Consider the following 16,413-nt stretch of genomic DNA (forward strand, 5'->3'; position numbering starts at 1 on the left):
AGAGAACCTATATAAAATATACATATATATATATATATTATATACACAGACATGCACATATAGGTTTTCTCAATGCAAAATGTCAGAGCACAGTGAACACAATGCACAGGAGTCGTCATTGGTCACAATCTTCTTCAGCATTTTGCGCCACACACACACACACACACAAAAAAATATCAAGGACTGGGGCCCAGTTCTGCTAGGCACTGTACATGCACACAATGAGCAAGGACAGCCTTTTTGAAACATCTTGTAAGACAGAAAACAACAGGTAGGTGTAACAGACCAGGGGTGCGTACGGTTGCTAGATAGTGGCCAAAGCATACCAGTCGCCTAAGCATTGTCAAGTGTTTTGTAGGCATCACAGCCAAAGTTAAGTTCAATGGAGAGATTTAAAAGGAACCTGATGTAGAAGCCTGGCAGATTGCTTGGTGGGGGGGCACCTTGTTTTTTCATTGTCCCTGGTCAAGAATCTAAAATGGTGACTTCTAGTAATACCAGATTTGGGGCTCACACTTCAGTAATCACTGTGAAGTTCCCACCCAGCTCCAGGCTTTTATGTCACAGCATCCACTCAGGGACGAGCACAAAAATCTTAGTTTTAAAATATGAGCAAAGGAAGGTGCCAGCTGCCACGTGTTGTGTCATTCTAGTTCATGCCCCTCTATGAGCAAAGTGCAATGATAAAGTTTTCCATAATTAGCTATATTTATTTAAATGGTAAGGCAATGTATTCAAAGTTTTCATACTCTAAAATAATCTATGCAGGCACTGAAATAAGTTTGCATTTACAAAATATGTAAGAAATATACTCTGATTTCTTTTAAACCAAAGAGATTATACTTTTATATAAAATGCTTCTATTCCAAAAGAAAACTGAAGTCTCACCAGCACCTTCAACACCTCATTCACAGTATCACCAAACATGTAACAATAAAGAAGAAGCCTGAAGTGAAATAACCCAGAAGTTTATTGAATATTTACTTGAATACATTCTGTGTAGAAGTGTTTGGTGTGCTCGGTTTTGGTGCTCTCACGAAACCTGATATATCCATTGAGCTGCACACAGTTGCCAATCTGGAGTTGTTAGAATGAAAATGTTAAGCAATGGTCGATGGGTCCCTCCTTGGCCCAGCGGATTTGAGTCTCCAGAGAAAGTAGGTAACTTCTGAAGAACTCAATTTGCGCATGCTGCTATATGAAAGCAAATGAAGTTTAAGAGAAAGTTCCATATGTTGGTCTTTTTAAACCATTCAAATACTTTAAGTATCTGCTTTTGAAGTTTTTGATAATGGAAACTTTCAGTCCAGGTAGTCATAGATTATCTTTACTTTATACTCATCCCAGGAAATTTAGTCTTCAGTTTTTGCTTCCATTTCCTCAGCATCATCATCTCCATCCACTTCAGCATTTTCCCTCTCCAGTCTTTCCAGCTGTCTTGCAAGCTCAGTCTCATCTGTGTCAGTAACCACCTTGGGCTGAAAGGCAGAACACACATACCATTAACATTTTTAGTATAAAATATTAAAGATATGAAAGAAAATAAATCAAATTGTTCTGCTGGTTCTCATCCTAAATGTAGAGCAAAAGATCAAATAGATTCAAATTTACACTATGTAAAATAAAAATATTACTGGATAGAATTTCGCTATCCCCTGCAGTAACAGAAACAAAAACTAGTGTGTCAGTGCAAAGAAAACCCGACAGATCATCTGACTGGAAAGGCAAAAATATCAGACAACCAACTCTGCCCAGTATTTAAAAGGATTTAAAAAAAATATGAGTTTAATCACAAAATTTTATCAGGAACACAGGGAAGTGTTTTTGGTAAACAAACTTTGTTACTGACTCTGGCTACATCTACGTTTTCTGAAACAAAATAGGAAGGATTTTTTCGTAGGCAGGGTTTATTTTCAAAGGAGCCCCATCTATACTGCTTTTTTTCTTTCGAAAGAATCTCTTCAGAAATGAAGCACGCAACATGCAAATCAGCACCTAATTTGAATTTTCAGTTTCCCTCATTTGCATTTTTCTTTCGAAAGAGGAATGCAAGTGTAGACACAGACTTTATGTTTAAGCAGGAACAACATCCAGTCAATACAAAGCAGGTACCGCTTTTTCTTTGTAATGGGAACTTTCCCCTGAGCTTTCTTCCTCTGTTCTAAAATACTTAGAAAAAAGGAACATTTAATATAGAAACAGTTCTCACCTCCATCTGCACATTGAAGACTCCTCTCTTCTCCTCAATCTTTTCTTTAATGACAGCCATCGCTTGATTCAGTACAGAGAGTCCCTCTGTTCTTTCCAGCGTTGTAGTGGTCATAACATAACGAGGAGGAGCTATCAGATTAATCTATAAAAATGGGAAAAAGGCAAATTCAATGATAAAGAAACATACAACAAAAACACTAACAAAACAGCAACAAAACTCTGAAGTGTTCAAGGTTCCCTTCCATTAGGGAATTTGTCAAAGTGGGTATTATCCCTATTTTAGAAATGGACAAATGGAACAACGAAGTAGCATATCATATGCTTTTTTCAAACAACTGATGTTTGAAATGCTGAGGCAATGATGCATACATTCTGAGCATATTGGGTGGGTAGAGTTTATTTGCTCCCAAGAGCAATGCTGGCTGCTCCCAGAAAATAAGAGGTGATTTGGGGTCTTTGGAAAATGATTATCCTTGAATGTACCCACTATACTAAAACTGTGCAGAAAACTGTGCAATAAAGATTGTGACCCCTTTGAAATTTAAAACTACCCCTTGCTTCCCCAATCTGGTCGTTGTGGATAAAAGGCTATACTGCCTATCTAGGAACAAAATGCGTTAAGTGTAGCCAGACATGAACCCCGCATTTGGCCTTTTCTTCTTCTCCCCTCCACTGGGAGAGACAGAGAGAGAAACAAGCAAGGGAGACAGGTAGCCTTTGATTTCCTGGGAACGCAGGTGTGCTGTCTTGCCCAGCCTCTCTACTATACACAAAAACCAAACAGTGAATGGGCTAGCTAATGGCCGCCCTTCTGGCTGATCTCGGTAATTGACACGCCTGATCACTTCCCCAGGAAGAACGGGGAATCTCCGCCCATCACCTCCAAAGGTGCCCAACTGTCCACAATTCACAGGTGCAAACTGAGCCTTGTACCTTCCCTGGGAAACCTGGGGTTCAAAACACATTCCTCCTGATTGGCCACTTGAGAGCAGTAAGAAGCCTACGTGACAAAAGGGGTATAAGAGGGGTTTGGCAGCCCACCCCCCTTTGAGTTTCAATCACCTACACCTGCTGGCCAGGTCTGGAATTAACTCCTGAGACTGGGGACACCTGGTTAGTATCTACTTCTTCCCGAGGGATTGAGAGAAAGATTCTGGGTCACACCGGATCTAGGAGGCAGGGGTAAGAATTACACCTGTATTACACTTCTTTCCTATAGGAATTGAGGGAAAGATGCTGGTTCCACCAGGTCTAAGAGGCATGGGTGAAAATCACACCTGCAACTTGCCTTTCTTGTGTACACATTACTTGTATTAGTTTAAGCTAGCTAGCTTGTCTAAAACTTTTCTTAAGTTAAATTGTGTTGTTTCCCCTTTAAAAACCACGGGTACTAACTGTTTTAGGCTATAAACTGCTAAAAACCCTTAGCCTGTCACTCAAACTGTGGGAAGCCCTTACCTTATCTTTAAAACACATTTACCCCTTTGATCTATTAGAACACTGCGATCCTCCACTATCTTTTACATAGAACTGTAGAAAATCATTATCTTGTCTATCAAACCACAGGGGCTCCTTACCTTACCTTAACTGGCAAGCTGCAGTCAGCAATTACCTTCTGTAAATATTAGTAACCACGAGAAAAATCATTATCCTGTCACCCACTCGGCGGCCATCTTGGTTTCATTCATAAATTGAACGGTCAGTTTAAAACCCCCTTTTACACGCAGCAGCCGCTTCTGTTGTAAAATCGCTGCCAGCGGTTTCCTATTAACTGTTAGTAAAGTTATAAACAAAAATTCACAATTGTGGTACTTTGATCACTTGTCTTAGTTAAATTGTTTCCATCTTTGTATAAATAAAAAGTAACTGTTAAAGCCCCTCTAAGTGTAATTTTCCTCTTGCTGCTGTACCTGAACTAAACACAAACCAAAGAACCCAGCCTGCCCTGGCTGCTTAGCGTAGCTGCTGGTGCAGCATCACCCGCTTTTGCCCCACCGGACCTTTACCTGGCACCTGGACATCAGCTCACAGTTAAGAAACAGGGTTTAAGAACAGTGGTTGTTAACCTGCAGCCCAATCAGCACAGAGCTCCATATGACATCGTCAGAGTCACACAAGTAGTAGTAGATGCAGGCCACAATGGTAAATAGTCTGAAAACCACTGATCTAGAACAGGGGTGAGCAAATTTTTGTCAGGTCTCACTTTTCATCCCTACAATTAGCAGGACGCTGCCACTTGTCTAATGTAATCCAAACCAATGGAAATTTTGGTTATATTCATTTCAACATTTTTAATGAGATGGATGAGCCCGAGAGCCAGCAACAGATCACACAGTGCTCCCCTTATGAAACTTCATGCCTGCCAGAAGGGGCCCATGCCCCAATTTGCACACCCCTAGTCTACAACATGGCCTGCCTGTTTAGTCCTATCAAATTATTTAACACAATGGACTCCATGAAGCCACTTCAGAGACGAAGGAATGGGAAAGCAGGTGAAAAACGTACCTGACAAATAGGTTCCCTGATAAGACACTAAACTGCTTCCTGGCACCAGTCATTTGACAGAGGTTAGGGTTACAAATGCCACTTACTTTGATTGGCATGTTTTCTGTGGAACAGTTCAAACCAGCTCTCAAAGCTTCTTTCACTGCATCGATGCCCTCATAACCATAACAGGCAACTTCAATGTCTAAGACAAAGAGAAACCCAATTAATACAAAGAATATTCAAAAATTCCAAATTTTACAGATGGGGAAACAATCATGTAAATCTCATTTTCAAAGGGTATTGAATTTGTCCTGATAGTTCATTTCATAAAGTGGAATGAGACTTAGATACAACTTCAAAATATAAAAAAAAGATAACAAAAGACTGCAAAATGAAAACAAAGTCAAGAAAGTTCAAACTAAGGGAAATGTCATCTCGAAACAAAAATTCTGAAGCCCCACCTCAGGGACGCTGGGAATTTTTCATACTATCATATTAATTTACAGTTGAAATTACCACCAGGTTTTGGGGTTTTTTTTGTACTGTATCAGGAGCATTCAGAACCACAAAGCTTGTATTTTCTAATTGCTACCCCATTAGTCATCAGACTAAGGGTTTTTATGACTACATCTAGGTATAACTGGTGCACGAAGCAGTCATTTGTAGATTAGTCTCTCACCCAGGTGATTCATAATACCTCACCATTTTAGTTATTGCAATTAAACTTGGATAACAAAGTAAACATCTTAGTCAGCCTCAGACTGACCCCTAAAAGCCCACAGGAAAATTCAGTATTTTCTTACAAAACAGAGAGAACAAATCCTACTCAGACCATCAGCATAACACAAACAGGCTACTGAAACTCTGAGTGAACATTCATTATAAGTCATTTTATGAAACTCTAATCAAAGACCTTTTGTTGTGGTGATGTAATTCAGCATATAAATTGAATCTGAAAATCAAAATCTATTTCTCTATGTAAAGTCACAATTTTAATTCATGTGGTGCAATGCCGCAACAGCCTTCAGCAGCTTCACTCCCTACCCCATACACTTTATGCTGTCTCTTTCATTTCCCTCAACCCAGATATATATCTTATTCTATCCACCTCAGCCAAAACAATAAAAACAGAATGCTGATTGCCCTATAATATTTCACCAGGGGCATGTTCTACCCCTTTTGTGACTGTCTCACACATTTGTAACTATTCACTATATTCTATTTGTCAGAGTACGTGGCCTATTCAATTATATGACTGAAAACCCAGACTAATAATTTTAGCAATCTATGCCAGGCTCAATTAGGCTGTCAGGGAAGATATCACAAGAAGCAATGAATAATGGGAGAAGCCATTAAGAGAGGTTTTAAAATCACCACCACCAGACAGGTTGAAAACTGAGATACTAAACAATAACAGATAAATATTTTAAATCAGTCTTGTGGCAAGGCAATGGGATGAACTAGATTTCCTATTAAGAAGCTCTTTTCAGTCCAGAGATGTCTGTGATCAGTAATATAAACATCAGAAAAATGCCTAAAGACTATTTGAGAGAGGAAAGCAATGTTTCTTAAAGTGGGTTAGTAGAGCATTTTAGCCTGCCTTAGCCACAATCTAGCTCATCCAAAAATATGCAAAGGTACCATATTGTGGGGAGAAAGCGAATACAGAAAAGTTATTTACTTGTTCCCATAATATAAGAACTAGAGGACAACAAATGAAATTAATGGGTAGCAGGTTCAAAACTAATAAAAGAAAGATTTTCTTCATACAGCGCGCAGTCAACCTGTGGAACTCCTTACCAGAGGACGCCGTGAAGGCCAGGACTCTAACAGAGTTTAAAAAAGAGCTCGATAAATATTTGGAGGTTAGGTCCAATAGATGGCTATTAGCAAGGGGTAAGGCATGGTGCCTAGCCTTTTGTCGAAGGCAGGAGATGGAAGGCAGGAGACAAATCACTTGATTGTCTTCGGTTCACCTCCTCTGGGGCACCTGGCATTGGCTACTGTTGGCAGACAGGATACCGGGCTAGATGGACCTTTGGTCTGACCCAGTATGGCCGTTCTTATGTACCATGGGATTAGGAGAGAGAAGGACACAGACAGTAATCTCAAACACATTTTATTAAAGGATAGCCTAATTCTGAAACAAATTTCATTCAAATATTGTCAAGTAGTAGTAATAGTTTTAAATAGGTGTATAATTTTACACTGCTTTTGGTAACTTGATTTCAGTGATATTGTGTGTGCGTGTGTGTATTTTTTATTTTTTTTTTTATATATATATAAAAAAAACATACACACACACACACATATATGAATGACTCTGGTCTGCAACCGTAGGTCCATTTAGAACTCACCAGCTCGGATTTTGACTGCCTGTGGTGTCAGACGTCTATTTATGTTGTCGATCAGCACACGCCTCTCATCATCTGTCAAATCTAGTCCATCCAGAATTGCAGGGTCTCTGAGTTAAGCAGAACATTAAATATAATGTTACAGTGACCAACGGTTCACAAATGAAGACAAGCTGAGACTCCATCAGCAATATCAACATGTAGTACTACTCCTAGGCTATGTCTACAAGGACAGACTGTCGACAGAAATCAATATAGACAGAGAAACCTCGGCAGTATCTCTGTCAACAGACTGCATCTATGCATAAAAGACGACTGAAAGAGCAGTCCAATCTGTCGACAGAGAGCAGTCATGCGCCATGCTCTCTCGCAACATAATGGCTGACTGGAAGCTCTGCAAACTGGGCTGCTTGAGGTACCGGAAGCCCTCTCTGTCAACAGAACTGTCTAAATGGGCACTCTGTCGAGAAAACACTGTTGAGAGAGGCGCTGTTCCTGATTGGGAACAGGGATAATGTTGCTGCCTGAACAGTTGAGTTTTCTTGACAAACCCTCGACAGAGCGCTTTAGCCGTGTAGACATTCAGTGAGTTCTGCTGACAAAAGGGCTGTTCTGTCGACTGAAACTGCCTGTGTAGATGCGGTCCTATAATGTTAATATAATGACAAAGTGATTTGCTGTGTAAAAAGAAAGGGTAAGCTTTGCTAAGAAAACATCTGAACACTGGAGAAAAATAAAGACATCCACATAAAAAGAACAAAAACCAAAACCAAAAACAACCCTTTACTATAGATAAATTACTTGATATAGAACAGGCACAGTTGCCAGGATCTTTCATTCAAGTTATGCAGAGGAAATAAGACTGCATGCTAAACTGATTTTAATTTGAAGGACAGAATAACTTCTGTCTGGCTTCAAATTTACACTATATTTGTAGTGAAAAATGGAGCTCATACACCACCCCTTCTCATCAGGCTATGCTCTGTGAAAGAGAAATCCTCATGCAGAGATTTGAAATAGTGACCTATTCAAATACCTTACAATGTTTTGGTCAGGACAAATATTACTCTTTAGGCTACATCTACACGAGCCAAAAATGGCCATTTCAAAGTTTACTAAAGAGTGCTGAAATACATAGTCAGCGCCTCATTAGCATGCGGACAGCTGCGGCATTTAGAAATCGACGCGGCTCACTGCCGTGCCGCTCATCCAGACAGGGCTCCTTTTCAAAAGGACCTCGGCTGCTTCGAAGTCCCCTTATTCCCATCTGCTCATAGGAATAAGGGGATTTTGAAGATGCCAAGGTCCTTTCAAAAAGGAGCCCTGTCTGGATGAGCCTCCTCAATTTCGAAGTGCCGCGGCCATTCGCATGCTAATGAGACGCTGAATATGTATTTCTGCACTTCATTAGTAAACTCAAAATGGCCATTTGCATGGCCATTTCAAAGTTTTTGGCTAGTGCAGACATGGCCTAAATGTTAGAAAAAATAACACTGTGTGATCACGCCCACTTAGTACAGTGGTTGACTCCCTCTTGTGGTAGCTCCACTGCAGATTTAGCTAATGGGTCTTTTTAAGCTCAGGCAGCAGAGTTGATGTTTTAGGATCCAGTTGCCCTGGGTACAATCACTGCTGCATCTGACCTGGACAGCTGTGATGTGTAACAAGTGGCAGTGTTTTCCTTAATGCTGCTTGGATTCCATTCAGCACACTGCTAGAACAAACAGCATAGCCCACTTAGATTGTTAGGAGTTAGGAATGGGCCTTTTTTTGTTCTATGTACTGCACCTAGCACAAGGGTGAGGGGCTGCTCCATGACTAGGGCATTAATATAAAAAATAATATATATATGATCTTGTATCTATTAATAACTGATAAGTGGCTTGTTAGGATAGTTTATCAAACCAGGATAAACTTGCACTGACTTTTGGGGCAAATGCTCTTAAATGGAAGCTGTATTTCAAGAATGTTGGCAATATGAAGTATATTATTAATAAATTATACTGCTGGTCTTTAAAGTGCTACAGGACTGCTCTTCTGTTCTGTGAACATGTTAACTAGAAAGCTTTGTACAACTAACAATTCTGAACATCAAGCTATGCTAATTTTTGACTCAGGCTTTATTGATTTTACATGCAGAATACAGCACATGTGCTCACGCTACAATCAACAGAGTTTCTGTCATACTGTTTATATCCTAGAAAATATGAACATACAGAGAAGGAACACACTGACCTTATTAAGTCTGTGTATCCACTCTCTGAACATATAACTTGATCCTGCACATATTCAACTTAAGACTTCCATAAACTTCAAAATATATTTATTTTGTGGGTTTATTTACCCCCTGCACGCTAAAATAAATGGTGCCACAGTGAATTATTTCTTAGTAAGAGAAGAGAAAAATATCAAGTATAAGTTCACCCTTTGAAAATGTAAACCAAAGTTTGAGTTCATACATGTCAACAGCACGAAAGATAAGATTCAAGATTACAGCTGATGAGAATGCTTACTGCACCTAGCGTGTACAGCTATGCCAACAACTCCTGTGCCTTCCTTTGATTTTAGATGTATTTTGCAATATATATGCAATTATGCATTATAGTTGTACAGTTAAACTCTCAAAAAATCAGAAAAGACCACGTTTTCCTACAGCATCTTAACTCTGGCCTTTCTACATGTGCATTAAGATGAATTTCATGTTTACAAGATTTCTTAGGTACAATTCTTTCTTTTAACCTTTTAAAAAACCCAAACTCTGAAAATCAGATTTGAGTAATGAGTTGTCCAGGTTTAATCCTCAAAAGAGTCCTAGTTATACAAGGGTTCCAGGTCAACAACACAGTTGTCTCTCAGGGTGCGTCTACACTTGCATTCCTCTTTCGAAAGAGGTATGCAAATGAGGTAAATCGAAAATGAGGCATAAATTTTATTTTGACACCTCATTTGCCTATTCTAATTTTGAAAGAGCCTCATCTTTGAAAGAATCCTTCTTCCCTTTATTTAATGGTAAATAAACCCCATCTTCGAAAGAGCAGTGTCTACACTGGCTTTCTTCTTTCAAAAGAAGCTCTTTTGAAATTAGAATAGGCAAATGAGGCATTGAATATGCAATTTGCAATTCCAATTTACCTTATTTGCATGCCTCTTTCAAAAGAGAAATGCAAGTGTAGACACACCCTCAGTGTATGACAGTGAGCTTGGGGTCCCATTTGGAGCAATGTGCCCAGGTGAGCTCTTTATCACTGAGCTTCCTTTAATGAAACTAAAATGCTTTCTTCATGGGAGATACATGTTAAATACCACCAAAGAGCTTTGTTAATCTCGCTGACAATACTTGAAGTTCTTTCAATACATGACACATATCTACAACTACAAGTGGGTTAAAAGCTTGTAAAAAGCCCTGAACCTCCATGTGGACATACATAAGGAAACATGTACAGAATAAAATAACCAGTCACTGCACTTACAGCCACACTGAAGTTAGACTATTCTATACTCTGCAATTCAGAATGGGAAGAAAGAAGAGGGGAAAATATTTTCTGAGAAATCCAGTTTTCATTTGTCAATTGAGCCCTTTGTGAAGGCGCTATTAAGAGGAACAAATAACTACTTCAAGTGGAGTAAACTCTCAACTGCACTTGAACAGCCTATAGGGAATGGTCTGTATCTCAGCACAAACTATTTCCACTTTTACACACCTTTTGTTTCTAATCCCTTCGAGCAGTTTCTTAATGACCAGTCTCTAAGCTCTAATACAATTTAGGAAGGCAGTAAACCGATCCCTGATATCAAAAAGGTGGGGAAACATTGCCTTAGAGGAATGACATTTTTGTTTCTGTATTCCTGTCTTATACCTGGGAACACGTAATTTGGAGACAAATGAAATGCGATCCAGTCAGTGTATTAGGGAATAAACTTGCATATGCAGTTCCTCAAAGTCATTTTAAAATACGATTTGCAATAATGAAAGGAGAAAACAAGTTAATGAGGAGATAGATTTAAGTGAGCTGGATGCTGACAAAACACAAAGGCTTTTTTTTTTTTTTGCTGCAAAGTATTGCAAGACTCCTTCAGGGTGCCATGTCTACTGCAAACTGGAAACACTTTGAACACAGAAAAATGGCATTACAACACCTCATTCAAAAAGCTCTCAATAACTCCCCAAACCAAATCCTATTACTACTTTTAAAAACAAGCTTGTACAAGTGATGCACACAAGGGAGAATACAGCTGGTTCCTTGGAATCTAGTTCCCAAGGTTAAAGAGCCTCAGTGAGAGCACCAAGTCAGTACTGCCTGAAACAGGTATTATTGAAAACAAGCATATGACAGACAAAAATTGAGAGATTTGTCCGATCAGTGAGTAAAAAGGTGCTCTTACGAGACTGCATGCTTGAATGCATCGTAAGCTCCATATCCTGGTCTTTTGTACTTGTCATCAAATACCCAGGCAGTTCTCTGGAACAGACTCTCCAGCTGCTCATCCTTGCTGTAGTCCAATACTTCAGCAACATGACGCAGGATACTGTAAACCTAGGACAAGCAAAAAGGCCTGGGATGGAGGATCTTATTGAAAATTATTATTCACACTGTAATCTCTGGCACAGGGATTGTCCCTCCTTCCTATGTGTTTGGCACAGTGCACATGGGAGCTCGCTCTTTGTTAGAGCTTCCATGTGATACTGTAATATAAATAATAAGAGTAAAGAATTTTCAGATAAAAGAGAAATTGTAAAGGGTTGTAAATTGAAAGATTTAAGGTGCTGACACTTTATGATTTCCTCTACCAGGCACTGCATAGGGCAATTAAATACCAAACCAGGGTCAGGAAGCCTCCAGCTTGAAGCCTGGATTGGGCTCCCGACTTGCCATGCTTTAGCTTGCAATGCTCAGGGCTCCTTCAGCAGCAACACGAATCGGTCAGTGACAGAGATGTGAAATAGAACTCAGGAGTCCCAGCTCCCAGTCTAACCACCCAGACATCTACATCAAAGTGCGTTATAGGAACCTGAATTACATCTCGTTTTCACAACAGTTCAGCTCTCTGGTTTTCTTGGTATGGAGCAAGTTGGCAATGTCTGGGGCTGGAAGGCAGCAAAGTGCAAACAACTACTTACAGTTTTTGATTTGGTGAACTTGTCTTCACATTTGATTGCCTCCTCTGGAGAAACTCTTCTTTTTGACAAATCAATGTAACCTAACAGGAGACATAACATTTTGAGAGATTTAGGTTCTGCATAAAGCACAAGCACTTTGTTAACGCTACTGACAAACGCCAATCCCCACCATCGCATCTGAAAGTTTTTCAAGGAAGAAAGCTAGCAACATACTTTGCTTTCGGATAAAGACTCTCCTTTTGGCTTCTCTCCTATGGAACTCCTTGCCAAAGGATAGCGTGAAGGCCAAGACTTGAACAGGGTTCCAAAAAGAACCCTACGCTTTGATCCCTCTGTTCTGTTCACTTTGGGCCATTTGGCATTAGCCTCTTTCAGAAGACAGTATATTGGGCTAGAAGAACCTTTGGTCTGACTTAGTATGGCTGTTCTTATGTTCTCTCCTTGTCTTGCAAATCAGTCACTGAGAACAATTACTTCCAGAATAATTTGATAAGAGAGGAACAACATGATGGAGACAGAACCTCTTTTAGGATACTGAAATTTGTTCTTTGAAATGTAAGTCAACTTAAAACAACTACACTTTATATTGCCAATATTCTTGAAATACTGCTTCCATGTGAGGGCATTTACCCCAAAATGCAATGCAAGTTTCTCCTGATGTTCTACTTCAGAAATTAACTAGCCTAAATAGCTGCTACCGTCCGAAGAGCTGTACACATTTTTAGTGACGACACTGGCACGTAGACAAGTAAATAGACATATTTTTGGTGGCATTTCACCAGACATCAGTCTAAGCTCGTATTCTTGGTAGTTTAGATGTGTTAAAGCTCTACAGTATCTTAGCTGAGACCTGAGCTCAATTTCTGTGGCAGCTGCTTGATCTCATCTGTGTAAGAAATGAAGGTATAGCACGCTCAGACATTGCAGGTAGGCATGCCTTCCACTGCTTAATTCTGTGTGAGTAGGGAGCTGCCTTGATAGGATACAAATGCAACCCTAACTAATCCAGCCCAGGAATTCCTTTCAGGGTTCAATAAAAGACATGGATGACCCCAAGAGCATTTGTTAAGGGAATTAAATCTATTAAAGGTAGAAAGTATCCTTCAGTGCAGTTTCTCTCCTCTGGAACACACTTTCTGCATCCCTCCATCTTGTTTCAAGCCTCATGGGACAATATTCCTCCCCCTTATCCAGCCCTCTCAATTTCTCTCCATTTTTCTGTTATCTGTGATGAAATCCACAGTTGTATTCAATTCTGATAAGCATTTCACAAATACATTTTGTTTGAAAAACTATACAAATTAAAGGGCTATGCCTCCCAGTTTCTAAAAGAGAATGCCTGTGTGCTTCCTTAACTACTTAAACAGGTCTGTTACCTGTGAACATGCTCATATGCTGTATCCCACACCAAATGCATGAAAAGAGCTATCAGGTTTTGTAAAGCTAATTACTCTAAAGTCAGGAAATACAAAAGTTAAACTTGCCTATATATGTGTATGTATTTTATGATGGTGTCTAGAGTCATGGTCATATAGTGTTGTACAGGGTGACCCTTGCCTTATACAGTGCACAAGACGGACTGTCTGGTGTGAATTAGGGAATTATATATTATTTATGTTTATTCTCACTACATCAAGAGCAGTGATGATCACCATTTTCCTCACTCAATATCAGCAAGCAGAAACACTACTGCTTTCAAAAGAAAATGCGATTTCACTACAGTTTGTTGACCAGGCATGGAATTTAAAATTCTTAAGGCAGGATCCTGCAAATCCTCCTTGACATGGCTTATCCCCACTCCAGTGAGCAGTCCCCAACAGGACTACTTGCCTGAATAAGAATAACTCACAAGGACAGCAGCTTGCAAAATCAGGTACTGCTTTGTACTGTATATTTAAAAAAGCCAAATACAAACTTTGAAAAAAAAAAAAAAAAGCCAGAGTTCTAGGTTTAACAGCGTTGCTTTTGATAATTATAATCTTAAATTTCACTCCACCTGCTTTCCCAACATACCTTTCTCTTTGTCGACTCTTATGACCACAACACACTCATTCCTGCCTATGCGGATGAGTTTGTTTATGGAGCGGATACGTCTCCTGGACAGTTCACTAAGAAGAATCATGCCTTCAATGTTGTTGTATTCCAGCAGGCTGACATAAGCTCCCATTTCAGCAATGGATCGAACATTGACCATCACTACATCTTCCACCTCTGGAAATTTATGTTGGTAGAATCTACAGCTTAGTCCAGGCATGCTGTGATTGGAGTAAAAGTATTAAAGATTATTCATTTCATTGCACTACTCACCAACCTACTATTGTGGCAAAATTGAGATTTTAACTGCAAGTGGGGGTTGAAGAGAAATGTTTACCTGTATGTCCACAACTACAAATTGTTTATAACTTTAATATTAAATTATATGAAGCTCTTTAACTATCTGGTCATTAATTGCCAGGCGATGTCCAACAAAAATGGATTTTTGGCTAGTCTATAAAAAATTGATACTTAATAATTCTGTTTTTCCTGTTATTCGCCCAACATAAAAGTCAGAGCAATAAGAAAATGCACCACAGAGGCATAATATGATACTAGCTGGCCCAAAGCCACTGAACCCCTAGACTAGGGGTGAGCAAGCTTTCTATGTGGGGCCCCACTTTTTGTCCCTGCAATTAGCAGGGCTCCCCCACAACTGTCTAATGTAATCCAAAGTGATGGAATTTTGGTTGTGTTCATATGAAAAATAGCCCTTTTGGCATGCGTAAGAAATTAAGTATGTAGAATGTAAAACTTTATTAATTGGTATATAAATGTGAATACACATACATAAAAACAGTAATATATTTCAACATGATTGTGAGACCTAGCAGCCAATCATGCATTTTGACATATACTGCTCTCCCAATCCAAGGGACCCCATCTTCCAATTTGCTCACCTGTGCTCTAGAAAAAGAAACAGCTAGCTCAAACAAAGTCTAAACAAGCCAGGGTGATGCCAGAGAGGGAAATACCAAAGAACCAGCTGGGACTCTTTCCACTCCTTCCCTCAAGACAACCATCATTAGGAAAAGAGAGCAAAGCACCAAGGCCCCAGGTGAATTTTCTCTCCCCAGGATAATCTTCACTAAACACACAGCACAGGGTGGCACTGGGGGAACAGAAAATGCCTTTTACTACTTCTAGCTTGCCACAAACTTTGCTCTTTCTTCCTATAAGAGGAGCCACATGTCACCTCTAAACTGAATTACCATAACTCATTGTCTGTGGTTGACTATTTAAGACAGAAGCTTAGATCAGGTAGAAGGCAGCCGGCTCAGCCGCGATGCGTATACCGCCTCTGTGTTCAGAGCTCTCCACTAGCTGTTTCACCGCTCCGTTCACAGCTCTGGCCCAGAGCTGGCTCGGGATACAGCTGTACCAGTGACACGTTGTCACTCGCGCCCCCTTTCAGGAAGGGGGGAGCTCGAGTACGGCGGCGAGCCAGCGGAGGGTCAATGGGCAGAGCTCCCAAGGATATCCCGAGACAGGAGAGAGAAAAGCAAGGCCCGAAAGCGACCAGACATCTTAGCTTGGCAGAACATTTAGCCTAGAAAGCCCCACCCCACACTAGGTACCCGGGTGAGTCTGTGTGTGCGAGTCCCCGCAGCTGCCGTCTACAGAAATCAGCCCCGCCCGCCCCCTGCACCTCCCGTACCCCCCGAGGAACCAGCGACTCGCGCCAGAAGCCGGTCGAGGCGGGAAGCGCGGTCCGGGAGCCGCTTCCCCACTAATGAGCCCAGGCCCCGCCGGGCCGTTCCGCCTGCTAGTCCCGAAAACCGAGCGTCGCCGCCAGGGCTGAGCCTGGTCCCCGGCACAGGGCTCCGGGCGCGTCTCCCCCTGAGGCTTTGGACCCCGGCGATCGCGATACCTCCTTCCTGTTCCGTTGATCTAGGTCTAGTAACCCCCAGTCCGCCTCAGCGTGCGCCAACCTCCACCTCACTGCGCAGCCGCGCACCGCCCCTTTCCTGCTCGCGCGAGATCTCATCATAGACTCTCCGCGGCCGCCCCGCAGGATGGACTAATCATAGATTGCGGGATCTCCGGGAAACACTGACCTGCTGGGGAACGTCCAGCGCTAGTGGAGAGCCGGGTTCTGATAAGGAGACGCGCGCGAACTCGCAGAACCATAGAGTTGAGGCTCTTCTGGGGGTGTAAACCAGCCTAACACGAAGTGGTATTTTCCTTCTTGTCACGTGGGGGCGCGCT

General features: G+C 41.0%; 1 protein-coding gene across 2 annotated transcripts; it reads right to left on the bottom strand.

The window, feature by feature from the left end:
• Positions 1-952: 952 nt before the first annotated feature.
• On the bottom strand, positions 953-16,400 carry EIF2S1 (eukaryotic translation initiation factor 2 subunit alpha). Of its 2 annotated transcripts, none has more exons than XM_074997226.1 (8): positions 16,263-16,400; positions 14,185-14,426; positions 12,172-12,251; positions 11,436-11,587; positions 7,056-7,162; positions 4,803-4,900; positions 2,210-2,353; positions 953-1,478 (listed from the first exon to the last, which is right to left on the bottom strand). In XM_074997226.1, exons 2-8 carry the CDS (start codon positions 14,423-14,425, stop codon positions 1,353-1,355), a joined length of 948 nt encoding a protein of 315 aa, XP_074853327.1. In that variant the 5' UTR covers position 14,426; positions 16,263-16,400; the 3' UTR covers positions 953-1,352. The 2 variants fall into 2 exon arrangements, with proteins under 2 accessions (XP_074853327.1, XP_074853326.1); XM_074997225.1 differs by lacking the exon at positions 16,263-16,400 and adding an exon at positions 16,076-16,159.
• Positions 16,401-16,413: the final 13 nt, after the last annotated feature.

This window comes from Carettochelys insculpta, chromosome 6, assembly GCF_033958435.1.
Source record: "Carettochelys insculpta isolate YL-2023 chromosome 6, ASM3395843v1, whole genome shotgun sequence".
Classification (NCBI taxonomy): domain Eukaryota; kingdom Metazoa; phylum Chordata; order Testudines; family Carettochelyidae; genus Carettochelys; species Carettochelys insculpta.